The 25,746-nt window shown below is 51.2% G+C and overlaps 10 protein-coding genes across 10 annotated transcripts; 4 read left to right on the top strand and 6 right to left on the bottom strand.

Moving 5' to 3' along the window:
* Positions 1-277: 277 nt before the first annotated feature.
* On the bottom strand, positions 278-815 carry N7496_000605 (putative nuclear transport factor 2 domain protein; the record flags this gene model as incomplete). The annotated part of the gene is made up of 2 exons (XM_056693536.1): positions 278-711; positions 770-815. The coding sequence occupies 2 exons, from the start codon at positions 813-815 to the stop codon at positions 278-280; spliced, it is 480 nt and encodes a 159-aa protein (XP_056560265.1).
* Positions 816-1,137: 322 nt separating this feature from the next.
* Positions 1,138-3,298, top strand: N7496_000604 (methionine--tRNA ligase MSM1; the record flags this gene model as incomplete). The annotated part of the gene is made up of 8 exons (XM_056693535.1): positions 1,138-1,327; positions 1,394-1,509; positions 1,562-1,633; positions 1,695-1,781; positions 1,834-1,965; positions 2,021-2,388; positions 2,459-2,936; positions 3,029-3,298. The coding sequence occupies 8 exons, from the start codon at positions 1,138-1,140 to the stop codon at positions 3,296-3,298; spliced, it is 1,713 nt and encodes a 570-aa protein (XP_056560264.1).
* Positions 3,299-3,984: 686 nt separating this feature from the next.
* Positions 3,985-5,406, top strand: N7496_000603 (putative L-serine dehydratase; the record flags this gene model as incomplete). Its single annotated transcript, XM_056693534.1, has 1 exon — positions 3,985-5,406. One exon carries the CDS (start codon positions 3,985-3,987, stop codon positions 5,404-5,406), a length of 1,422 nt encoding a protein of 473 aa, XP_056560263.1.
* Positions 5,407-5,688: 282 nt separating this feature from the next.
* On the bottom strand, positions 5,689-6,859 carry ramB (bifunctional protein farnesyltransferase/protein geranylgeranyltransferase; the record flags this gene model as incomplete). Its single annotated transcript, XM_056693533.1, has 3 exons — positions 5,689-6,349; positions 6,468-6,572; positions 6,630-6,859. 3 exons carry the CDS (start codon positions 6,857-6,859, stop codon positions 5,689-5,691), a joined length of 996 nt encoding a protein of 331 aa, XP_056560262.1.
* A 365-nt stretch (positions 6,860-7,224) lies between these two features.
* On the bottom strand, positions 7,225-9,926 carry N7496_000601 (uncharacterized protein; the record flags this gene model as incomplete). The annotated part of the gene is made up of 4 exons (XM_056693532.1): positions 7,225-7,795; positions 7,855-8,151; positions 8,209-9,624; positions 9,682-9,926. 4 exons carry the CDS (start codon positions 9,924-9,926, stop codon positions 7,225-7,227), a joined length of 2,529 nt encoding a protein of 842 aa, XP_056560261.1.
* A 1,215-nt stretch (positions 9,927-11,141) lies between these two features.
* N7496_000600 (DUF924 family protein) lies at positions 11,142-11,980 on the bottom strand (the record flags this gene model as incomplete). Its single annotated transcript, XM_056693531.1, has 2 exons — positions 11,142-11,742; positions 11,811-11,980. 2 exons carry the CDS (start codon positions 11,978-11,980, stop codon positions 11,142-11,144), a joined length of 771 nt encoding a protein of 256 aa, XP_056560260.1.
* A 1,016-nt stretch (positions 11,981-12,996) lies between these two features.
* N7496_000599 (Aflatoxin biosynthesis regulatory protein) lies at positions 12,997-15,347 on the top strand (the record flags this gene model as incomplete). The annotated part of the gene is made up of 2 exons (XM_056693530.1): positions 12,997-13,094; positions 13,292-15,347. 2 exons carry the CDS (start codon positions 12,997-12,999, stop codon positions 15,345-15,347), a joined length of 2,154 nt encoding a protein of 717 aa, XP_056560259.1.
* A 622-nt stretch (positions 15,348-15,969) lies between these two features.
* Positions 15,970-17,574, bottom strand: erg12 (mevalonate kinase; the record flags this gene model as incomplete). The annotated part of the gene is made up of 1 exon (XM_056693529.1): positions 15,970-17,574. One exon carries the CDS (start codon positions 17,572-17,574, stop codon positions 15,970-15,972), a length of 1,605 nt encoding a protein of 534 aa, XP_056560258.1.
* Positions 17,575-18,626: 1,052 nt separating this feature from the next.
* N7496_000597 (putative cation chloride cotransporter) lies at positions 18,627-22,629 on the bottom strand (the record flags this gene model as incomplete). The annotated part of the gene is made up of 4 exons (XM_056693528.1): positions 18,627-21,227; positions 21,282-21,447; positions 21,497-22,088; positions 22,149-22,629. The coding sequence occupies 4 exons, from the start codon at positions 22,627-22,629 to the stop codon at positions 18,627-18,629; spliced, it is 3,840 nt and encodes a 1,279-aa protein (XP_056560257.1).
* Positions 22,630-23,174: 545 nt separating this feature from the next.
* Positions 23,175-25,486, top strand: N7496_000596 (putative amino acid transporter; the record flags this gene model as incomplete). Its single annotated transcript, XM_056693527.1, has 2 exons — positions 23,175-25,262; positions 25,319-25,486. The coding sequence occupies 2 exons, from the start codon at positions 23,175-23,177 to the stop codon at positions 25,484-25,486; spliced, it is 2,256 nt and encodes a 751-aa protein (XP_056560256.1).
* Between the last annotated feature and the right edge of the window lie 260 nt (positions 25,487-25,746).

Genomic DNA, 25,746 nt, shown 5'->3' with positions numbered 1-25,746 from the left:
GCTGCCGAAGATGTGGTTTCCGATCTCTCACTAAGAGATGAATTGTGATCGCTTTGAAAATGATTCCCCTGCTCATTATGCTACGACCTATCTCATATTTTTGAACGACCCATGTTTCTGAATCTTAAATGATCATTTCTTCTATTTGTACATGTCAACGGAGCAAGAAGTCTCCAATACCTCGTAATATCGTAACAGCTCATGATTATCATATTCACCCACGCCTGGGTGTTCCCCCCATCCCACCCTCTCCCAACCAAACAGAAAAACAGAAAAACTAAACAACTAGCCGGAAGTTCTGGCTCTGAATCAGCCAGTCCCGTCGGCGCTTGCGATCAGAACTCGGGTTTGGCACCAGCACAAACGTCTCGCTGAACCCGCGTGGCAACAGGTCGCGGTTCTCCCCGTACCGCACGTTTCCACTGGCCATGACGAGGATGGACATGTCCTTGACGGTCATCTCGGTGGTGGGCTTGAGACCTGTGGTGGTCGTGGTCGGGTATGCGCGGTTGATGATTTGGCAGTCAAAGGACTGCACTTCGTAGAATGCCTCGGGCATCTGGTTCAGGAAGATGTCCTGTACGGCGGCGCCATCGGCAACTGTGTTGCCGTTGAAGAGGATGCTCGTGGGTGTAGGTAGGTAGAAGGAGGCGATGGAGTTGCGGTCGTTCTTCAGCGCAGGGTAGAAGCTGTTGATCAGCTCGGTGGCAGCTGTATAACGAGAAAATTAGTATGCTTTCTTGGAATTGTGTTCAGAAGCAAAGCTTACCCTCAGTGGACACCTTGGTCAAGACATCTTCAGTAGCTGTGGCCATTGCGACAAGCACCGGTGCAGTCGGACAAAGAGAAGTTGAAAGAATGCGACAGAGACCCGAACAGGTTGAAGTTTTGGTGGAAAGTGTTGTTGGAAATCAAGGTCTGAAATCAAATTGTAGGAAGATGGAGGAGGCGAAGGAGCTGCGTTTCGTGGTGAATGAGTGGATGAGTAGACAAGTAGATGAATGAACGAGTAACGGTACTTGAAGGCGGAGCCTGCAGGAAAAAAAGATGCGCCGGGCGGAGCTTGGGCCATGTCGAATGGGCGTTGCGGAATAACATACGACCTCCGGGCCCTTGTCTTTCCTCCGCAACCAGACAATGGCAACCTCTCGAGCTTCATTTCGCTCCCTCTCGAGGGCTTCCCAATTCATCAGTGCGAGGCGACCGTGGACCTGCTCGACGTGCAGGAATGGCGTCGCTAGGCGCTTCCAGCGTGGACTTGCGACAACTCCAGAGGTTCCCAAGAAGCCGTACTATGTGACGACCCCAATTTTCTACGTCAATGCCGGTGAGTCTCTTAAAAAAGCCTACGGATGGATCCAGTCTTTCTGACAATTTCCTTGACAATGACTAGCCCCCCATGTCGGACACTTCTACACCATGGTCATCGCCGATATCATCAAACGATGGCAGGTTCTACTCGGCAACGATGCTCACTTATTGACCGGCACCGACGAACATGGGATGAAGGTAAATATTACAGTGTACACTCGGTTGGGATGTCTACTGACAGTCGCTCTAGATTCAGCAAGCTGCCCTGGCGGCTGGGATGGATACACAAGCCTTCTGCGACATGAACTGCAGGACATTCGAGGTATGCATACCGTCTTACCAAGCTGTGGAGAGGCAGCTCACTAACTCATCATATTTTATAGACCCTAGCCAAGGCTGCGAACATCAATAATGATCACTTCATTCGTACCACCGATTCCTCACACCGCGACGCTGTTCAATACTTCTGGGTACGCAGACCCGACCGTTGGCTAGTTCGGACACCAATTGACGGGATCATAGGAAATGCTGAACCACCGCGGTCACATCTACACCTCCAAGCATGAAGGATGGTATTCCGTTAGCGACGAGACATTCTATCCGCAGACACAAGTACAAAACTCGTTGGACCCAACAACGGGTAGGAAGCGCATGGTAAGTTTGTCGCACGCCTCGTACACATCCTTCACAGCGGCTCACCAGTCGGCAGGTCTCGATTGAAACGGGAAAAGAGGTGGAATGGTCGTCAGAAACCAACTATCACTTCCGTCTTTCTGCTTTCCAGGATCGATTGCTGGAGTTGTATAACCGACCGGATTCATTCATCACGCCATCAAAGTATGCAACGGCCGTCATCCAGTCGGTTTCTTCCGGGTTGACAGACCTGTCGATTTCTCGTCCAGCTGAGCGACTGACATGGGGTATTCCGGTTCCCGGCGACGATACGCAGACCATCTATGTTTGGCTGGATGCGCTCGTCAATTACCTGACCTATGCAGGATACCCTTTCCCACCTGGGCAGGAAAAATCATCGATCTGGCCTGCCAACGTTCACGTTGTTGGGAAGGACATCGTTCGGTAAGCGCCACGCTATGACCTATCTAGACCTGAGAAACCCGAACGTGCAGCTGATCATCATCCCCCCTAGCTTCCACTGCGTCTATTGGCCAGCCTTCCTCATGGCTCTGGACCTTCCTCTCCCTCGGAATGTTCTGGTGCACGGACATTGGACAATGAATCGCGAGAAGATGTCAAAGTCTACCGGCAATGTGGTCAATCCATTTTTCGCCATTGACCGATTTGGTGTGGATGGAATGCGATTCTTCCTCGCTTATCAAGGAGGCCTGTCAGATGACGCCGACTATGACAATTCCTTCATTATTCGCGATTATAAGAAATGGCTCCAGGGCGGTATTGGCAACCTCGCCTATCGCACGATTGGGTGTGCAAAGGGCAAGTTACACTCGTATATCCAGGATGCCACGTCCGATAAGCTCCCGACTGCATCCATCGCCGATGAGGAGCACCAGGCCATGCTGATTGCTACACCGCTGAAAGTTGCCGAGCATATGACCGGCCTCAATCCGCGTGCCGCGCTGCAGGAAATTATGAGCATAATCGAGAAGGTATGTAGAGGGGGAAGTAAAAACAATGGACCCCATCCCCGCACGACCGTCGGAGAAGTGGCTAACTTGCTTGACTTTTTTTTCGCCTCCAGACTAACAAATACTTCCATGCGGCGGAGCCGTGGAAAAGCGCCAACCCCCAATGGGTCCTTTACAACGTGGCTGAATCACTTCGCATCTCTACCATTCTGCTTCAGCCGTTCATGCCCGACAAGTCACAAGAGCTTCTCGATCTTCTACGCGTAGATACTTCCAACCCTGCAAAGCGGGCATTCTCGGCCACCGTCTACGGTTCAGACCCAGATTACGGTGAAGGCATCAGGAAAGGCATGCTTTTCCCTCCTTTACTCACTGAGGAGTAAAATGGCCGTGGGCGAGCTTTCGATTTGATAAGAAGAATGCACCAAAGACCAATCATGGCCCACCGCAAGACCCGTCCGAATAAAGCTTTACATCATCTCCGGCCAGGCGTTACAGCTCTATCGAGAGGATTTTCCGGTTCCCCTCCACACGGCGGACTATGAGTTGCCAGGTTTTCCAGTGTGACCCCAGGGGGGCGCACTGTATGCAAATGAGCGACTAGACCATGATTGGCGATATCCCGCAAGGTTATCGGCGGGAAAGAATGGGCCAGAACCGTGGGAGCGCGGCCTATCTCCAACTGACGGGCTGATCGGGTCGGGAAAGTCACCCGTTTCCCGTCGGAAAACCCCAAATGGGCTTTGTATATCAAAACATGTCACAATTATTTGTATACTAATGAGTCTTCTGGAAACACGAAGCATTTTATTTTTCCCTCTCTCTGATTTCTGCTATCTCTTTTATCGGGCGGATTTCATTACCATCTTCTCTATTTTTGTCGGATTTTATACTCCACCGCTGACTGTGTAACGACTTTCCATACATCCAAAACATATTCCTATTTTGGGTGGAATTGTCTCGTCATTTCGTTACTTGACTTGACACAGTTCCTTTTCTTCCGATCGACTGCCTTTGACTGAAGGCTTTTTTCCTTTCTTCCTCCCTTATCGACTTCAACATCGCCGTTATGGGGAGCTTCGTGCCTTCCGCCGAGGACTACAAGCCCAACTTCAAGACGCCATGGATTGAGACTCCTCTCGTCGAGTCGGCGGCTCTTTCTCGTGCCGCTGGATGCCGCATCTTCCTGAAGCTGGAAAATGTCCAGCCTAGTGGTTCTTTCAAGTCCCGTGCTATGGGCAACCAGATTCTTTCTCACCTCCGGAAACCCGAATACGCCAACCGCCGGGTTCACTTCTATGCCTCATCCGGAGGAAACGCCGGACTGGCCGCTGTGTGCGCTGCTCGCAGCCTGGGATACCCTTGCACCGTCGTGGTGCCCCTATCGACCAAGCCCTTGATGATCGAGAAGCTCAAGGCAGCCGGCGCTGCAGATGTTATCCGTCATGGAGAGACGTTCTTCGAAGCTGGCTCATACATGAAGGATGTCATTATGAAGACTAGCTCTGGTGACGATGAGGACGTGGCCAAGATTGCCCTTCACCCATTTGATAACCAGCCTATCTGGGAAGGAAACAGCACTATTATTGACGAACTGGAGAAGCAACTCCCTGCTCCTGCCAACTCCGACGAAGAGGAAGTTTACCGCGGGCGGGCGATCCCTCTGGATGCAGTCCTCTGCAGTGTCGGTGGCGGCGGTCTCCTCAACGGTATCGTGATGGGCCTTGAGAAGCGTCGATCCCAGAAGCAGGTCGTCCAGAGCGGTTCCTCTACCACCGGCCACGCATACATGGACATCTCTACCTCCGAAACCAACACTTCGCGCCCCGTGGCCACCGAGCCCAGCCCCATCCACCTCCTCGCCATCGAGACTGACGGCACAGACTCGCTAGCCGCTGCCATCGCCAACAACTCCCTCGTCTCCCTCCCCAAGATCACATCCCAGGCCACCTCTCTCGGTGCCATCCGTGTTTCGGAAACCACCTTCCAATACGCCGTTGCTCCTCCACCAGGCATCAAAGTCCACAGTGCCGTCCTCACGGACGCCGAAGCCGCCCGCGGTGTCCTCCGTCTCGCAGACGACGAGCGACTCCTAGTCGAGTTGGCCTGTGGTGTCTGCGTCGAGGCGGCCATCGGCGATACTGCCGCTGCCGCTGCTGAAGCCTCCGCATCGGCGAACGCCGTGGCCGAGGGTCAAAGCAACAAGAAGCGCAAGAGGGGTCCTAACGAGTCCGTCCCTGACCGGGATGAGGGCTACGGCGATGACCGATGGTCCACGACGGATGTTGATAACGAGACTGATCCTGAGATGGAGACAGAGGTCGGCGACTGCACCAAGTCGGCGCCTCCCATTCTCAACTCTAAGCTTAAGCAGTTGGTGCCGGACCTCAACGAGCAGAGCAGGGTTGTCATCGTCGTTTGCGGTGGAAGTAATGTTACTATCGACATGGCCAGCGAGTATAGACGGCTGTTGTCGGAGGGTTGGGTTTAAACCATCATGTCATGTTGATAAAGATTTTCCTTTCTCGATTTCTCTTGTTTGCCTTGCTCACTTATATACCTCTTATTGTCCTTTATCACGCATGAGTATTTGGCTCTGATGTCTTTGGATCTTGTTACGAATCTTGCATTTCTTTTTTGTCATTTGCATACAGGCTAGCTTATCCTTGTTAGAGAAAAGAAAGACTGGACTAATACGAATCATTTTGAAATTCAACGTACGGCTTGAATAATAAAGCATATTGCATCAAATGGTCCCATCCCAACTGTCGAATCACGCAACCTCCCCCAATTGCTGAATCCGATAATCCCAATAATTCTTGCGAATGGGATCATACTTCTCTTTCAACATAGTCAACATCTCAACAGCCTTCCCCTTCTCCCCCTCCCCATAAACATCCGCCAACCACTCCACCGCATGACTACTCTTAACAACATTCCCATCAACAAACCTCCCCACAAACTCCTCCCACTCTCCCAACCCCCTCCCAGCCGCCCGCAAAACCCCCCGCGCATACCACCACGAACTCCGATTCTCCGGCGCCCGCAGAATCTGCTCCTGCGCATACTTCAACTCCGCATCCACCGAATCCTCATCTACAACGGGCAACCGCCCCTTCTCCTCCGGACTGATATCTGCGTTACCCGCATTCACCATTCCCGCATCGGGGACGTCATCGCGGGGCCCGAACCGGAGCATGTACCGGTGGTTCCAGGCGGAGTTGTTGCGGACGTCGGCTTTGATGAGGGCCTCGACGTCTTCGAGTTCGCGGGGGGAGTCCCAGAGTTTGAAGTGGCGGACTAGCCAGTGGCGGTAGGTCCAGACGTGGTAGTTTTTGGAGTCTTGGGCGAACATTTCCATGAGGAAGTCTGGTTCTTTGGGGGGCATTGTTGGGAAGTGGGTTTTTGAGGAGATTAGGACTTGTCGGTGGTGCCTGGATGGTATTAGATGTTTTTTTTTGCTTTTTTCAGAAGAAGAAGAAGAAGAAGAAGAAGAAGAAGAAGAAGAAGAAGAAGAAGAAGAAGGGAGAATTATATAGGATGCTGGCTTACCAGATTTGGTAGTTTTTGAGGTATTTGAGAGACACTCCGTTTAGCCAGTTGAGTTCTTCGAGGATGTCTTTGTCCAAGGCCAGGAGAATCTTGGCCCGGTAGATCCTGGAGAAATGTAAGAATTTATTCTTTAAAGGATATAATGGCAGTTATTTCACTTACCACACAGTGTAATGTGCTGGGTTCATAGAAATCACATCTTTGGTCAATTTGAGTGCCCGTTCGGACATTTCATTCGCGGCCATCACGGCCCGCAGGTACGAGGTTGCTTCGAGGTACTCGGTTGGGTAGGCGATGGTAGCCAGGGGCATGGCACCGGACTCGGAGCCATCGTCGAGCTCGATGGGAGTGATGTTGGCCCACTCGGGGTCATTGGCATAGCTCTCGGCCATTTTCAGAGATTGGAGTGTCCGTGATATCAAATCTGCGGGGGGTGCGTTCGGGAGATGCAGATGCCAGTCGTGATACCTCGTCACAACTTGACAGTAACTAGTGAAGCAGATAGAGTCGCTCTTATGTTAAACTCGTCCTTTGACTCTGTCAATGGACACGAGAAGGTGAATTGTAGAGTCTTACCAGCTGGGAAGTTACTGAAATCCGTCGAGCTGGTCGAGAGGTGAAGGTGGGGCGATGTTGTGGCCTGAGGCGGAAACAAAGAAACGGAGAACAATCGGCTCGCTTGATATTCTTCTTCGTTTACTTTACACTGGTTTGGCTAGTCTCGATGAAATGTGCATTGTTATTGGACTCCAATGAATCACTCGGCATGGTTATACAGCCTTTTGGTTTCCCCAGCCCACCATTTGCCCACTTTCTCAGCTTCAGCCACCCACTGCCCGGCTTTGTCCCCATGGACACTCCGCACCCGCGATACCAAATCGTCCACCGACCATCCCCGCAAGAGATTTACCTCATCGGGGTCGGTCTCTATATTAGAAAAGACAAATTCAAACCCTTGTGTCAATGGTAAGATCAGTCGATACGGTACAGCGGCAGACCCGACACTGAGCATCTCGCCGCCTGCGGAAATGATACCGAAATTCCACGCTTGTCGTCCGTCGTCGGTGGCTTTGTATGGACGAATGAGCGATTGGCCCTCGTATTCATTCATCAGGTCCAATGCAATGCCCGAGTCCTTCTCGTTGAGTGATTTAGTCTGCACCAACAAGTCAAGAATGGTTGGGATGATGGATATCGATGTTGTGTTCGCTGTGATTTGGATCTTGGGTAGAAGTGGGTGTCTGAAAACGAGAGGGACACGGAAGTTGCTAATGTGACCATTTTCATAACAGCCTGTCACTGGTGAGTCTTCTTGGAATGCTTGACCACTGGATTTGTTGTTAGCATGTTGGACTTGTCGGGGATGGAGACAATGGTTTTGACTTACTGGTCTCCCACTAAGACCACCAGTGTCTCGTTGGCTATGCCCTTCTTGTCTAGTAGGCTCAGCATGTCGCCTAGCCAGGTATCCACGTAGCGGACGGAGTTCAGGTAACTGTTCATATCCTCGTGCTTCCCGATGAGACTTTCGTCAGAGAAATATTGTTCGCTCTGGACCCCCTTTGGTAGAGCCCACGGGTGATGTGTTGTGCTAGTGAAATGCGAAAGGAACAATCTTTCGTTGTTCTTAATCGCATCATCAATTGCATCTTCCATGTATGGATATACTTCGCGCTCCGAGTAACTATGGAGAGTTAGTATTCCAAGATCAAGGGCCTGAGCACGGTTATCAATGACTGACCCAAAGTAATTGATCTCTTCTATATCATCATGGTAGTGCTTTGCTCCTTTCTGGCCGATATCCTCACGATAGACGGTCTTTTTGAAGCCCATCTGGTCATTCAGAATATTCTGGTCGGCAAATACTCCAGTCACAGCCTGCATGAAGATGGATGTCCACTTGCGGTCTCGAAGATCCCTCGAAGATTCAGTGGTCGAGCTCTCTTTGAATTGATTGAACAAGTCCAGCACTTGCATGATGCATGGCTGGTAGATATCGGACTTGATCTCATCCATCCAGTCTACTGGAAGTGGCCAGACTCCACAGTGGTTCACAATCTCACTTTTGAAGGAGAGACTCCCACCGGTCAAGACACCATTGACGTTGAGCCCGCCCATACCAGCTGCAGCCGTATCTTCCCAAAGTGATGACTCTGCATCCCTTTTAGTCTTGGGGAAACCGCCAGATTCGCCGGTCAGTATCTCGGAGATAGGCGTTAGGTGAGATAGATTGGCACTCAATTGTTGGAGCAAGTCCGAATCCAAGGACTTGTAGGAGTTGAGAATCTCACGATGCAGATGAGAGCCTGACTTAAAGGGAAAGACATCTTTCCTTGTGCTTTCCATCATCACAAGTACCACGTGAGTGATGGGAACATCACGATCCTTGAGGGCCAGGGTTAATGGCTCCAGCAGTTTCTGGTCGAGATTCGTAATTCGCAACGGATCGTTGACTGGATTATAATAATTCTTGATGGTGGTCGCGTTTTGCTCTGTTCCATTTGCTTTGATTGTATTTGGGCCGACGACATGCTTGTTCTTTTGGCTCCAGCGTTCAAAGCCTGGTGGTAATTTTCCAGAAGCCCAATCTGGCGAGGTTGTAGTACCCATATCAAATTTCGGCGACCAGCCTTTGAACCGGCCATCCGGTGCCTTCCAATGTCCCTCGCTAATGAGTTCTGGTAATGGGAAAGCATTGTCCCCAGACTGATGCGCTTCTGCTGGACTTGCAACTAATGCCTCGAGGAAAGTAAAAGGGATAGCGCCTGACATGTGGCTATATGGCACTTTGGGGCGGATTATCCAAAGCCCAAGCGTGCCAATGACACCAAGGATAGTCCACAGCCGAACTGGACGTTTTCTTCGAGTGGCGGCTTTTGGGTTGTCGAGCATAGACTCCTCGTGCATATCCTCTGTAGGTTGAGTACTGAATAACGCAGATAGCCAGGGGTCAAAGACTGCGGAGCAAACTCTTGTGAAAATCCATGACATGATGAGTAGTATTGCTGCGCTACCCAGGAACGACTTGAGCCCGCTGAGCATCAATTTCCTGCCCTCGGCGTCATTTCCAACGCTTGTGACGGCATCCCAGCGGATTTCACTTCCGGTTACAAAGTAGAACCCTAATTGGGAGGAACAGAGGCAAAATGTCAAGGATCTGTCATTGGGGGTCAGTATAAAGCTAACATGATATACATACTCAGTGTTGACTTACGCCGTGGCAGGAACGAGTATTAATCCCACAATTGATCTTAGACTTGTAGATTTCTGCAAGAGGAACCACGTTGCCGCAGATAATAAAACTTCCTGTATAAAGAATGTTGGGAAGTAGAGCGCCAAGAGCGCAGTCGGTATTGAGCCCGCATGTTGGAAGAGATGGAGCAGTTTGGATGTCACTGTCGATACTACCAATATCGACAACAAGAATGGCCGAACGAATGGTTGACGGGATGTAAGCATGATGAATAGTAGATACTTCACAGGAGCAGAGCGCTCATTTTGCGATGAATAAAGCTTTTTTGCACTGTGACCACTTCCACACTGCGACGACGATAGGCGGTTACCCCCACAGAGATATGTGTGATCTGATCAGTTGACAAGCCGTACGTTCAGTAGTAAAGGGAATTATTGAAAAGTAAGTGGAAAATCATGATTGAGAAATCAATAGCTATATCTTTCTATTTGGATGAACAGATGCGGTAGGCATGTGTCAAGGACTCTGCATCCGGTTACTCATCCATCTAGTCTGGGGACTCCGCAGATTCAGTAGCCCGTGGATATGGATCCAGCTTTTCCCTAGAACTTATACGGTACATGGGTTCGAACCTGAGAATTAGCCACTATCTGTATCATTATACATTGAACTCCATGCTTACTCGGTTGGGCTATTCAGAACTAACTAAAGGAAATGACAGTCCTCTGCAAAGCTCTAGAGAACGCCAGTAAACCCGACATGCTCAGAAAACGTAAAAAGAGCTAAACAGGCATGCGGTTAGACCCCTCATTCCCTGCCGGATCAGGAAGGGGGTCAGGCGAGCTACGCTCTTTGACTCGTTATTCACAAGACCATGGCCATTCCCAATAGAGGTCCTCAAGCAAAGGTATTGAATAGGGAATAAGCAGTCAGAATAGTCCATTCTATGAGTCTATCATATAATCCTGATGTTGATGATGCCTTCATAGGCCTAGCGACTATTTCGCTGCGTCTCTCGAGGTCCTCTCAAACCCAACTCGTTAAACTAATGGAGAAATATTGTGACCAATTCCGTGTCGAGAACATCAGTAAACTAGATCATGAAGCTGAGAAGTAGAGTCCATCACGAGGCCCATCATATACTGAAAGCGCTCGTGTGCGTGATTTCTTGTTGAGTAATGGGAATGGTGGTAGGGCAGACGGGAATGCCTGCTTCAAGGGATGTCGTGTGCTCCCTTGCTGGATCAGGAAATGATCTGGTCCACATTCCAGAGCCTCAGAACCGTCCCCTTGGGGGGTTTTGCAATGGCAAGGTGTCCAAGGTGAAATTTAACCATGTCTAGGTCACTCTTCGTACTACGAGGATGTCATATACAGGCATATTGCTCCTTGAAGGACGGGCTCCGCAGAAATTTCGAATTATTCATTAATGTACAATCGATACTTAAAAAATATTAGACATAGAAAATCTTACAATCCCTTCAACCAAATGTCTCCCCACCATTCTTCAAATACTGAATCTCTTCCGCGGTCGGCACCCTGCCCAATGCTGCATTACGGTGAGGATACCGCCCAAACTGCTCAATAATCACCTTATGCCTCTGCTCAAAATCGAGTAGATTGCTTAGTAACGCGCTAAGGGCATCCTGTTTATTCGACAGAATCCCATAACATTTCCTCTCATCCTCAGTCAAAGTAGAGACATCCTTGAGCAGAAACCGGCCCATATCTTTGGCGGTCTCCTCGTGCTGCTTGACGGCTTGTTCGTGCACGGCAAGATTTTCAGAGTGCATCAGTGGCATGTGAAACCAGAATCGACGGGCTAGACGGTATCGCACTTCTGATGATTTTGTCGGGATGCCGGCGTCAATTGCACGCATGGCAACCTCTTCGGCGAGAGGGTCAAAGCGTCCGAATACAAGCTTTGACTCGTCTCCTCGATGGCAGTTTCGAGGGACCTGATCGAGAAGGAGGATAATACTCAGCCAGTTCAGAGGAGATGAAGTATCGATTGCATCTAGGATATCCGCTGCGGAAGCACCGGATTCAATGATGGTGTCGAGGGCAGCCTGGAATTGTGCACTGGTCGGCAAGTAAGAATCAATCGCGCAATGGTAAATTCGTTAATGACTGGTTAGAGGTGCACTTACACGCAGATCTTATCAAAGGTTTCGTCGCGGGTAAACCACCGCTGCATGTCACTCTGACCAGGGAGGATCAGAGCGTCCTCATCTTCCATATGCTCGAACCAGAATTCGCGAATTTCTTCAAGCAGATCGGGAGTCAAGGTCTCCTTCAATTCAGAAATGTCGCTAGCCATGACAGGCAGTGTTGAGTGGAAGCACCGACGGGCTAATCGAGACGGCTTGTAAACTTGCGTCTGCAGTCGGTACGTCAGAGGCGCGGCGCGGTTCGCGGCTTTGGATAAAAGGTGTGGCAGCGCGCTGAGTCTGCTAGTGGACAATTGACGCGAACAAAGTCTCGTCGTCCGAAGCTACTCTCCACATTAGTGACTTTGGTATATGTGAACAAGTGTGGACTCGTGCTTACCGTATTCCCGCGCACCAGGTGAGCCATGATCTTTTTTCGAGAGTCGAGCTTTCCCCAGATTCATCTCTCGTCCCGATCCGGGCGATCGGCACAATGGCTGAGTCAGCATCGGCATTTTCGGGCTCGAGGAGGATGTGCCGATGCCGATAGCCTCAAGTATGGTATGTTAATTATATTGTATCGTTAGAATCTATCAATATGTGTTGAAGGGAGTTGCAAAACTTGAGGAGAATGTTAGAGGTCATGCCCATTGATCGCCTAGCAACCTATACTCATACATACTCAAGTCTAGGATCTTTTTGAAACAAGCATGAGTCAATATAATGTCTCGGTCCATATCATCATGCCCAGATGAAATTTATGCGACTTATAAAAGCCTTAGTCCGTGGTTTATTGGTTATATACGGTCTGAATAGAAAAATCTCTCTTCATTTACGAAATTGAATACCAAACTCTGCAAATAATGTCGGAATCATTGAATTCATCTAAAACGCCAGGACTACTTACTATAAGCCATGAGAAATACTATCAACTCCTTCGAACACAGATACAAATGAGTCCCTATGTCAAACTATAACTTTACTGTTTACATCATTGTATACTTGGCAAAGCCAGTGCTGGTTGTATGACCCAAAGAGGGAAAAACATCCGGCCAACTCTAAGTAATAAAGTATGGTGACTGGTTAACTTATCAGCCCCAAGATAAGCCGCAGCCAACCAGTTGGTCTCCCCGCACTCGACCCCAATTCCCATCTTTCCCCCCCCTCAACTTTGCCCATCCACACCATGTCGGATCCTGCTCTTCACAATCCCCCATCGAGCAATCCGCGATGCGAAGAGTCAAAAAGTCCCGCAACGGCTGCGCCAGATGCAAAAGTAAACGGGTTAGTGGCTGTTTCCCCCGGATCTATCCGATTCCACCTTCGCTTCGTTTTCCTATCTGTATCTAACCGCCCCGGAAAAATAAACAGGTGAAATGCGGAGAGGAAAAACCTCATTGTAGCCGCTGTACTCGTCTAGGGGTTCGCTGTCCGGGTTATGTTCAGTCCTTACGCTGGGTCACTAAACATGAACAACCCAGTCCGGGCGCTTTATCAGATGGCAGAGTTGAGAGTCCAGAGGCGTCGGCGAAACCGGCCAGACAGCCGTCACAGCAGGCAGACAATGCATTGCCGCTAGATGACGCTAATGCTGGCCAGTCACAAAATCTGGATTCGTCAAACTTTGGTCTCGATGCACCGAATGGATTCTGTGATCATCTCTGGGATCTACCTGGTAATGGATCACTGCCCGAATTGACGGATCTATGCCCGCCTTCGCCGATGACGGCCTCGGTATCGGCCTTTTCACAGCATCGCGACTCAGTATATGACTTTGGGTCATCGGGTGATACTGCAGCTGATCTATCCCGTTTTCTATCCTTGATAGGACCACCACAACGCGAAGAGAACGGTGGCAACAATAACAGCAATGGCAATGGCAATGGCAGCGTATATCGAGACTTTTCGCCCTCGGCTATTGTCCGTAGCTATCCCCCTTCATCGCAGACACAACGGTCCTCATCGCGTGACTTTGCAACTATATCTCGATCCTTGAACAACCCTTCATGGACACTAATCGAGTACTACTTCAAAGAGGTCGCTGCCCTCTTTTCCAGCTATGACAGTCAAATGAATCCATTCCGCACGACAGTGTCCCGCCTATGGGGCTCATCACTAGCAATGTGCCGTACGATGCAAAGCATGGCCGCCGCAACACTAGTCAACGATTTCCCACAATTCGGTCCGATGGGTCGAAAAATGCGTGACGAAGCTGTTGAAATCATCACTCGCGAAGCAGTCATGGATGACAAGGCTCTGCTCGCATTACTCATGCTAGGCCAAACAGCCAGCTGGCACGACCCCAAGGATCTGGGGATATCTTTCTTCAACCTGCTTCGCAAACAGGTCAACTCGTTGGCCTCGTCATCGAACAGTCCCAACTTCGGCTTCGTCAAAAATGTCAGCAACAATTACCGCTTTTTCGAAGAAGCTCTGATATACTGGGAAATGCTCCTCTCCTTCGTCACGGATAACGATTCAATGGTCTTCTCTGACAACTCTCGCGCCTCGTCAATGGGCGAAGCACTCGTCCTCCAACGAATACCACACCCATGGACCGGCATCGCCCGAGATACGCAATTCACCGTCCACGAAGTAGGCCGATTAGTCCGTCGCGAACGTAAACGCATTCGCGCCCGACAATTCACCTCGCAGGATGAAATCGCCCGCGCACAGATGGCTATCAAAAAGGCGCAGGAACTGGAAGAACGACTCCTGGGTCTCGCTCATCCCTCCGAGTCCGAGATCGTCAGCCCCGGTGACGAAGAAACGCCCGTTTGGCATCTTCTCACTATGGCAGAGGTATACCGCTGCACGGGGCTGATGCAGTTATACCGCGTCTTCCCAGATCTTCTGCGCAATCGACTCCCGAATCCAGATGCAGCGCAGTATCCTGGTACGGGGTCGAGTGCTCGAGACCCGTTCTTCCCCATCGACCTGGACAGTATGAACATGTTCCCCGGGTTCGGCGAGAGCAATACAACTCCCACGGCGAATAATAACACCAATTCGTCAAATACACAATACACCCCGTCCTCCCCTTCCCACTCTCAACATCCTACATCCTCGGAACCCTCCAACCAAGATCTGCATGATAAATGGCTCACCGAATTCGCCGTAACAACTCTCTCCCGCCTAAAAACCATCCCCATCGAATCCCGTACCCGCTGTCTCCAACCTTTCCTCCTCGTCGCCGCATGCAGTGAACTCCGTCTTCCGCGACCATCGTCAGACTCCCTTCCCACCGGCAATGCACAGCAACAACACAACTCCAACGAGAACGCTGCCGCCGACGCCGATGCTGAAGGAACGGGCACTGAAACACCTAGTATCTCGATGGAAGCTATCGAAGTCTCGCGTACACGCCGCTTCATACTAGGCCGACTGACCTCGTTCTTGCATGTGTTGCCGCCGAAACCGATTAATGTTTGTGTCAGGCTTGTGAAGGAGGTTTGGAGGCGGATGGATGCGGGGCAGGCGGACACTTATTGGATTGATGTTATGATTGAGAAGGGGTGGGAGACAACGATGGGGTAGGGTTGTGTGTAGAGAAGGGGGTTCAACATTGTATAGAGTATGGAGAGAGTGGAGGCACACCTAGGTAGTGGTCTAGCATGTGTTATAGCCATTGCACATAGTGTACAGAGCAGTTGATAGGGGGTAACGATCTACAAAATGCATAACGCCATACCAACTCATACTATTCATACCAACAAGGAGTCATATTATTTATTGTATGGGATGCTCAAGCAGCCCTAGCTATTCGTCAGACACACACCCGCGCCAGACATGCTCATGCCAAAAAAGAGAAAACCGAGAGAGGAAATGCAAAACGTGAAACCAAAAGTAAAGTAATAAGAAGGAGGTAAAGCGGACCAGACTGCCCAAGACACAGAGACACTCACACGTAAACGAAACGTGATCCAACAACGCTCATTTCTCGAACAGAGTTCACAAAAAGGGGGGTGTATAATGCGTAGGGTTAATAATGTGTACAGAGAATGAAACATGAATAGTAAAAAAAGTGAGGAGGACTCATTAAGTTTCCAATCCTTTCATGGTAGTCCTGGAGAGGTTGGATGGGATAGTGAGGGGCGTAAGCAAAGACAAAGCCCAATAGAAAGCCAAGATGTAGTGAAAGTGGGCGACATCAACTAATTCATTGAGTAGCACGCTTCCAGAACTTCCATCCCTCACGCTTCTCGTGGTACCCAACGCCCACGAGTTGCTCAATGCCTTGGGTGCCCTCGGCATTCTCGAATTTCTGCTGATCAATCTCCACGCCGCCCTCCTCATCAGAGCCATTACGCAGCACAGCAGGCCACAGAACACCGACACCATCACCACCGAGGGTAGTCTCGTACTTGTTAAAGCCCTCAGTAGCAAGTTTCTGCTCCAGATCGCGAACGACCTCGGGCTTGGCGTCCGGTCGGAGGAGGGTAATGGCGCAGCCACCACCACCGGCACCAGTCAACTTAGTCCAGCCAATGTCGGCATAGTCGACGAGTTCACGAATACGTTCCAGACGCGGGTGTGACACGCCCAGGGAGACGAGGAAGCCATGGTTGATGCGGATCAGGGTGCCAAAGTGCTCGAGGGTCTCCTCGCAGTCGCCCACGAAATCGGGGTCCTGGAGAAGACGCTGCGCAGAGCCCGTGACCTGGTCAATAGCTTCGAGAATGGACTCGGTCACCACGGGATGAGCCTTCTTCAGCTCGCCCACCTTGGCAACCTCGGTCAGGGTTGAGCGCGATTGCCGCGTGTCGACCAGGAGGAGGGGCAATTCAGGGAAATTGGGGAGCGGGATGGCCGTTGGCGGCTTGGTGTAGTCTGCGCGTCTGAAGATCAAGGCCTTGCCGCCTGCGGACACCGTGTTGTCCACTCCACTGGGGTTTCCATGAATACAAAGCTCGCCGACAAAGGCCCAGCGATTGATGCGCTCAATCTGGGTCTCGGCCTCCTCGCTCGGCTGGTCTGGATGCGGGCCTGAAAGGGTACGAATCTGGAGGAGGAGCGCGGCGCTCAGACAGACGCACACGCTGGCGCTGCTGCCCAGGCCGGCCCCCGTGGGGATGGTGGAGCGGAGAGTGTAGATGGCGCCTGGGCTTTGCGGCGAGCCCAGGGAGAGGAAGAGGTAGAGGAAGGATGAGGCGGAGCGAATGTGGATTTTGCGCTGCTCTTCAGGTAGGTGTTTGGAGACGACTCCGACGTGGGGTTGAATTGCCTCGACCAGCTCGGGGTCGAGCTCGGTGACAAGGTCGTAGTAGAACTTCTTCTTGGACGGCTGCTGGAAGACATCCCAGGGGAGAGCATCGATATTCCAGGTATGACTGAGTCCCAGATCGCGGAAATTCAAGGTAACGGTGCGCTGGGATTTGGAGAGAGTCGTGACAAGGAGGTAGGAGCGGAGGGAGATGGCAGCGGCCAAGGCAGCCTTGCCGTGAACCACGGCGTGTTCTCCAAAGACAATGACTTTGCCAGGTGCCGACACCATAAAGGCCGGGGCCATTGGCGAGGAGGCCTTGCGAGACATGTTGGGTCGTCGTGATTTCGTGCCGTTTACAGTGTGGGAGGAAGAGGAGACGCTGCTGTCGGAGGAATGATCGAGAGAGTCGGGATCGAGACCGTTGCCATTCACCCGGGAGCGGTCTGGCAAGCCGTTTTGTATATCGAAATGAGCAACTGGGCGGCGTTGGCTCTGATTGTGATTGTTTGCGCCTCTCACACTGCCATTAGGTCGACGTGTGCTGGTACTGGCTGACATGGCCGAGTTGAAGATTCAGGGGTGGGGGGAGAAGCGGAGGTAGGGAAATATTGGGAGGGGGGAATGGAACGTAAGGGGGGGGAGGAGAATAACAAAGTCGCTATATGGACATGGTATGGACCAGAACAATTAGCAAGAGACAATGGATCTCAGTGGATGGAAGAAACAAGTGCTGCGATTTACAGAGTAGCGTCGAGAACACGCTCCCACCATCACAGCCACGCTAAACTTAACTCCAGGAATCATCAACCTGGATACCCTGGACCACGCTCCACTATGCCCAATCACAGTCCGTAGAATACCAATTGGTCATCAGCCCGCTTTTCCTTTGATGATTTTCAGCCTGCCACGATTTTCTAGATGGTCCAATTTCTTTTCTGCCTATCTGGCGTGTCGTGTGTCGTGTGGCGTAGGTTTTCGCTTAACGGCGGAATAGAGCGGGCTATGAATTATGAAATAGATGCTGTATTATTATTCGACAACTTCTTTAATGAAGTTAATGAAATGAACCGAGTTTACACTCTATGGTTATGTGAATAGGATATACAATAGTCATCGGCAGTTCTTCACGTTTTGACTTTCGGCTCTCAGACTCTGCTGGTGGCTAGTACTACTGCAGTAAGTCTTGTAGTTCATCCCCCACTCCGCCGATCTCCGTGTGTGGCGGCGCTGACTTGCAGAAGCGATGCGTTAGTACTGTAAAAGTACACTAAGGTAAACGTCAACAGTGATATCGTAGACTCTATAGTGTATATGCGGGGTTTTTGGTTTCAAATCCACCAAGTATGGCTAGAATAGATGCACACCGGGTATAGTTCATACCTCGTGTTACAGTTATCTCTCAAGATATATTTCTTCTGATGCATAGCTGCCCATCGATGCACACCCGTCGATCGATTAGGTACAATGCTGGGATCACCCATGCATTATACTTGGAAAAAGTAGAAGAAAAGTAAATACCACAATTGAATATATCCAAACATGATAGGTACACGCTCTAAAGGAATCTGCGCTATAGGAGGGGAAAAAACCATGTACAATCGTAATCTAGTTCACAGGTTCATCGTCACGGTCATACTGTTACTGTGCACCAACAGACACGGCGGTAATCCCTGCCACAGGACCTCCAAATCACTCAAATACGACCCACAATCCTGTTCACTCTGCGATGTACCATGTACCGGAGATGGCAAGGTTGTAAAAATCACCGCCGTCTCCCTACTTTGCTGTACCATCAACTCGTTCAAGATCAAATGCTGTGCCCGACTAGGTAGATCATTAAATGATAACGGGACGGATGCAGACCCCGGATAACCCGATGCGGGTTGGTTGGTTTGGACACTGGGAGAAGTTGGCGACACGGCAGATTGGCGCCGGGCGTAGATAGATTCGAGCTTTTGGGAGAATCGGGGAGGCGAGGCGTTTGCGGCGAACATGATGGATGGGCCTACCCCTTCGTCGGTGTTGACTTTTGCTTCTGGAATGGGCGAGGAGCTGAAGCGGTTGCTGGAGGCGGAGCGGCTGAGAGGTGGACGGGAAGCGGGGGATTTGCTCTTTGGAGAAGCATTGTCACTAGATGTGATGATTGAAGGTGTGGGCTCGCGGATTGTCGGTGTCAGACCAGCTGAAGTGCTTGATCGTGCTGGTGGGCGAGTAGATGGGCTTATTCCTGAGCGACTCGAACTACGGTCGTCGCTCTTGGTTCGACCACCGAGACCGACTCGTGATGGGCCAGGGGAAGGCTCATAACCTTTGGAACTGCTGGTCGTGTCTTCTTCTTCCTCGTGGTCTTCACGTTCGTCGTCAGCTTCGTCAATTTCCGGATCGCTGATGTAGGGATCCAAGTCGCTATCATCGCTGCTCTCACTAGACAAAGTGTTCCCGTCATAGTCGACAAACGCATCCAGCAAGCGATGGGTCTGCATTCCCAGATTCACATTTCCCAGAGTCCTGAAGCTAGACACTGATCTCCTGCGTCGCTGGATTAATCTTCTCAGGCCCGTCACTCGTTGATTCAAGAGCTTGTTTCCACTCTCTTGACTGGCTGAGCCTTGCCAAGTCGAGATTCGGTCCAGCCGAGGCATATCTTCGCCATCTTGGCCCTGCTCTGTCGAGCTTTGGGGGTTGTTGCGAGCTCGAACCAGTCCTTGCCACCAGTCCTCATCTTTCAGTACGGAGTGGACGGTATCTTGAGCGGCTGCCATCTCCGGAGAAGTATCCCCATTAACAATAATTCGATACGCTTCGACATCACCGCATGCAAGCCAGAAGACGAGGACTTCGGCTTGGATGCGAAGTTTCTCGAGAAGAGCCTCGACTCGCCCTCTCTCATCATCAACGTCCGTTTCATACTCGACGAACACAGCAACCCGCAATTTGTAGGTTTTCTTCCACGAGGGAACGGTGTTCAAGATGCAACCCAGCTGTAGAATTAGGGTGTAGGTATCGAAATTGGTTGTCAACACATTCTGTTTGCTCTCAATGTCCGCGCCGATTTCCGCGGACATTTGAATTGGCCACAGGTCGATGTACTTCTTCGTATGACGCCCGTGGGGATCAGGTAGCTCGAGATCTTCAAATCCTTTGGCGACGGCGACGTTGATCCGAAGATTGAACAAGAGATCCTCGAGAATGGTGACATAGCTTTGGCAAGTCATTCCCTTGTTTGGAGAATCTTCTTCATGTTGAGAGCCAAAAACAGACGAACGGCGTCTCGACTTTGAGGATTCCCTGCGATTGTTGCCAAGAGAGAGGGTCTCTACCAGCGATTGATTCTCACGGTACTGGTCGATCACGACGATATTTGGTCGCATGCCTCCCAATCCAGAATTGAGAACGATATTTCGCACACCCCATTCTGCAGCCGGAGAAACGGCCACATTGACAAATGCTTTGATCTTGGAATATTCAACCAGCTTTGTCCAGACAGTCTGCTGTCGACGGGCCTCTGGAACTGCCGTCGAAAAGTCATCCGTTACGAGAACATGGCCCAAGACGAACAATGCGCCTTTCTTGAGCGAGTTACAGAAAGAGACCATTTTGTACTGGCGATCAAGGTCACTAACAAAGAGCAGGATCTGTGGTCGCCAGAACTTGACATGCTCCTGCTTCAGACGGAGCAAGTACTTTCGTACTTGATGGTAGATCAGGCTTTGACTGACATCACCCCACGCTTTAGGCGGAGAAGAGTAGTGGATAAGCAGGAACAGCATGAGGAGAATTCCAACGCATCCCGCGGCATACAACCCGTCAACGAAGAACATGCTGATACCGCTGACAAGTGTACCTGCAGCTGCAGTCTGCCAGTTGAAGTAGTGGAAAGAAGGCCGGAAATTAGGGGCGGATCCTATCTTCAGCAGGAAACAGGCCAAATTTGTGACCAAGAACGTCATCAAGTAGGTCATGGTCACGAAAGAGGCAATTTGATTAATGTCGAAAAGCATGGTGAGCTGTGCGAAGATATAAGTGACGATAATAGCGTAAATGGGCTCGTCATTTTTCTTCGTGCCTTGACCGAAGATGTTGACGCCCGGAAGCAGGCTATCTCGGGCGATGGCCTGGAGGAGCTTGGCAGAGCCGATCACTCCCATGAGCGCCGAGAAGAAACAGGTTGCAAATTCTCCAACAAGAATAACGGTATCGGAGTAGTTGACCTGTCGGTAAATCAGAGACTGTTTTTGAAATCATGTCTAGCGCGGGCTTCTTACTATCTGAATAACGTTCACGTTGTTATAGAATGACTGTCGAGTAATAGAGGCAGCCATGGCCAAGATGACAAGCAGGTATGAAACGAAGGTCAGGGCAAGGCCGGCGAGAGTTCCCTTGGGGATAGATTTGCTGGGGTTCTTCAAGTCTCCCGACATACTCGCGCCGCTAAGTACGAGTTAGTGATTATCCAGTAATCCGTGGTAGTGCCACCTACGCAAAGATACCACCCGTGGCGGGGAACAAAATTCCAAAAAGATCTTGAAAAGTCTCTCGCCCTTTCAATTGGCTTCCAGCGGCTCCTCTTGTCAAATGGGGAGCAAGATTTTGCTTTAATGTATGCCAGCTAAGGCCGGTAAACTCGACATTATCCACTGGGGAACTGAACGGCTTCATCAGAAGGGCAGACAATGGAATACTAAAGGTCGAAATGAGAAGCAGGACCAAAAGGCCATTGCTAGCTCTGGCAAAAATCGAGCTTCCCGCCAAACAAATGGCCGTACAGAGAACGAGAATCACCGTTCCCCAGAGATACTGCCACCAAAAGCCCTCTTGGAGAAAATGGCCCATCGTGCCAGACATGGTTCCAAAGTTTTGAGTGAAACAGTCTACCAGACCGACTGCGTTCATACCGGTGTTGAATACGAGTCCTAAGTAGAAGACAACTCCGATAGAGCCGCCAAACTCTGGTCCTAGGGAACGAGAAATGAGGTAATATGCACCGCCGCCTCGAACAGTACCGTTGGTCGCAATCGCGGAGAGAGACATGGTAGTTACCAAGTTGATCAGATATGAAAGAGCAAGCAGTCCTAGGTCGATTGATCAGCCATGCGCCTAGCATTTAACCATCTTCCGCAGCAGAGAATCACCTAGTATGCCCAGCAATCCCGCTTGACCTAGAATAAACCCAAAACGAAGGAACATCAGAATACTTAGGACGTTCAAGCTCGTTGGTACGAACACGCCCGAGAAAGTGCCGAGCTTCTTCGTTTCCTCAAACGAACGAGGCCGATGCCCAAGTTTGTCCTTCCTATCTGCACTATTGTCTCGAAAGGGGCCAGCAGATGGGGGCATTCTTGCCTCTCCACTGTCCGCATGTCCTTCTCCATGGCCAGTCTTCTTGTTCCACCACTCAGATATCCCGTGGAACGGGTTCGCTGGTACCAAATGGCGATGGTGCTCCGTCGGCTCTGTAGAGGTCACCCCCTGGTGACGAGACCACAGAGTTGGTGGCCAGTGTAACAGCCCTGCCCGTTCTGCAGGAGCAGCATTCTCGGACTCGTTCGGGTCAAGGCGTGCGACATCTTCTTCGGGGGTTCGCGTCGAGAAATTCGGGCGTCGTCGAGACATTGCGGGATCTCCGTTGACCGTTGGGACTGGTGGAGCATGTGGACGACAACCACACCGCCGGTCCTCGATAACTATATCGCAAGACTATATCACAGCAAATTGTAAGGAGGTATCGCAATGAACAAGCAAAAGCTCAATTTGAAGAAAGGAAAAAAAAGAATTGCCAATCTATCGACCAGAAGCAAATGCACCACCTGCGTCACCTCGCGTCTCCAATAGCATCAACCGAATCCCAGCGAGAAAGCGGAGATGACGTGGGGAGGACAGACAAACAGTGCAAACCACAACTCCAAGAAGGGCAAAGCGGACACGCACCTGAGCCGCCGCCCACGACGCACTTGGCGCACTTGGCGCTTTTGACGACGATCAGGCTGTCTCCTCACCTCTTTCGTCTGTTTCAGCCACGTCCTGCCCCCCGTCTAAAGCTGCGTGTAGCTGCAACCCTTGCTCTATGCCCATAGGAAATCGTGCCGGATCTCCTATCCCATGCTCTTGCCCCTAACACCTCCCTAAACCGCGGAATACCCACCGGGACTACGCCAAAGATGGCAGATAACGGTGAGGGCTCGTCACTGTTCCCGCCCCGATCGGTGCCAATTGCGACCTCGTCCATTCGATCCTCGTCACCGGCCCCGGAGAGCAGACAGGCGTCGATAGCTCGTCTAGCCTCGCCAGTGCCTTCTGCATCCTTTGGGACCTCCCTATCGTCGCGACAAGGCATCCCCACTGGCCGACCCATCAGCACCGCCGCCGCCTCCAATGCCGAACAGAACTTCCGGGCTGTTGACAATATGGCCTCCCTGCCAGGCCCGGGCCAGTCCATGATCGCATCTCAGCTACAAGAAAGTCTCGGTCGGTCGCCTCCGAGATTCGGTACTCCTTCGCGACTTGCGGGGTCGCCTTCGATCCCGCCAACGCTCGACAGCCGACCCATGGCCTCCCAGTACGGCTCATTCGACACGAACAACAATAACAACTACGCCCCCGACACTAACGGTGCAGGCGCATATGAGGATCCGGAGGTCGTCAGGAGACATTTGGTCCTCCCGCAAAACGTTTCTGAGAGTCGGGAGACCGGCTCCGAGCTTGGAACTAGCCATGGCGACGAGGAATTCTCCAGTCTGCAACTGCAGGGTGGTGATATCACCCGTCAGGTCTACCGGTGGGCGGAGGACGCCGATACCGCGCGATTTGCTCGCAGCAAGAGTTTCAGCATCAGCCGACCCGCCCCCGAGGCCGAGACCGAAGATATCCACACAATCCAGGTGCCAGGTGGGTTCCGAAGAGACTTTCTGCGGAGAACTGCGGGGAGCCCACACCGTGGGAGTGTGCATGGGTCAAACGCCGGCGCTGCACCCGCACAACCTCAGCTGCCAACCTCGAGTTTCTTGGAGTTCTTGACGCTGTATGGTCACTTTGCTGGAGAAGAGTTGGAAGAAGATGATGAGGTTTTGGGGCCTGATGAGTACTTTTCATCTGACACCTGGGATGAGCCCGATGAGGCCAGAGAGTCTGGTGAGGATGCGGCGCTGCTTCGAGGAGGCGGTGCTGGCCGGAAAAAGCGAAAGCATAAGCAGCGTGCGCCGCCCGGAAACACGACCACCACTGGTGCTGTCATGCTGCTGCTCAAGTCTTTTGTCGGAACGGGAATTCTGTTCCTACCCCGTGCTTTCTTGAACGGTGGAATGTTGTTCAGCAGCATGGTCCTTCTAGGTGTCTCGATTCTGAGTTACTACGCCTTCATCCTGCTGGTCAACACCCGCATGCGGATTGAAGGCTCCTTTGGTGATATTGGTGGGATCTTGTATGGAAAACATATGAGGCGGATCATCCTTGGCTCAATTGTTCTGAGCCAATTGGGTTTCGTGTCTGCCTATATCGTGTTCGTGTCACAGAACCTCCAGGCCTTTGTGCTCGCGGTGAGCAAGTGCAAGAGCTTCATCGACATCAAGTACCTAGTGTTACTGCAGCTGGTCATCTTCCTGCCCCTCTCTCTGATTCGTGATATCGGCAAGCTTGGCTTTACTGCGCTGATTGCCGACGCCTTTATTCTCCTGGGGCTGCTGTATATCTACTACTATGATGCTCGCACTTTGATCGGCAATGGTGGTATCTCAGACATCAAGGCCTTCAACCCGTCGACTTGGTCCATGTTCATCGGCACGGCTATCTTCACCTACGAGGGTGTCGGTCTGATCATTCCCATTCAGGAGTCGATGAAGCAGCCACGACGCTTCCCCGGTGTCCTAGCTGGTGTCATGGTCGTCATCACTCTGATCTTCCTGTCCGCGGGTGCTCTGAGCTATGCCGCTTATGGATCCTCCACCAAGACCGTCATTCTCCTCAACCTCCCCCAGGACGACAAGTTCGTCAACGTGGTCCAGCTCCTTTACTCGCTCGCCATCCTGCTCAGCACACCACTCCAACTCTTCCCCGCCATTCGTATCTTGGAGAACGAGTTGTTCACTCGCAGCGGCAAGTACAACCCTTACATCAAGTGGAAGAAGAACGCTTTCCGTTTCTTCTTGGTGTTCGTCTGCGCTTTTGTCGCCTGGGGTGGTGCCGCCGATCTGGACAAATTTGTTGCTCTGGTGGGCAGCTTCGCCTGCGTCCCGCTGATCTACGTTTACCCGGTAAGTCATCTTGAAAGACACTCACCATTCTAGTGCTAATCAATGTTTCCATACAGCCCCTCCTGCATCTCCGTGCATGCGCCCAATCAAAACGCCAGGCTATTTCCGATATTACTCTCGCCACTCTTGGAGTAGTCTGTTGCATTTATACTACTGCACTGACTCTCCAAAACTGGGTTGGCGCCGATGTCCCTCAAAGCCCTGGATACTGCGATTCGCAATAAACAGCCTCGCAGAGAACTCCAGATGACATGACCGTTTATCATATTCCTTTCTTGTCTGGACCGTTGTGGTTCTAGATTGTGGCATAGCATTTGTGTTTTGACCTTTCATCTCTTTCCTTGTACGCATGATCGGGTTAGAGCAGTATGAGTTTCGATGTTGATGTGTCTTTTTGATAAATTGCCTGAGCTTTTGGGCGGGTTTCCCTTTCGTTTGCTCTCTCTTTGGGCCCGGCGTTGGCTCATGTTGTACACTTAGCTTT

Source organism: Penicillium cataractarum (genome assembly GCF_028827025.1).
Source record: "Penicillium cataractarum strain IBT 29864 chromosome Unknown utg000001l, whole genome shotgun sequence".
Taxonomy (NCBI): Eukaryota; Fungi; Ascomycota; class Eurotiomycetes; order Eurotiales; family Aspergillaceae; genus Penicillium; species Penicillium cataractarum.
This window is presented reverse-complemented; position numbering and strand designations above follow the sequence as displayed.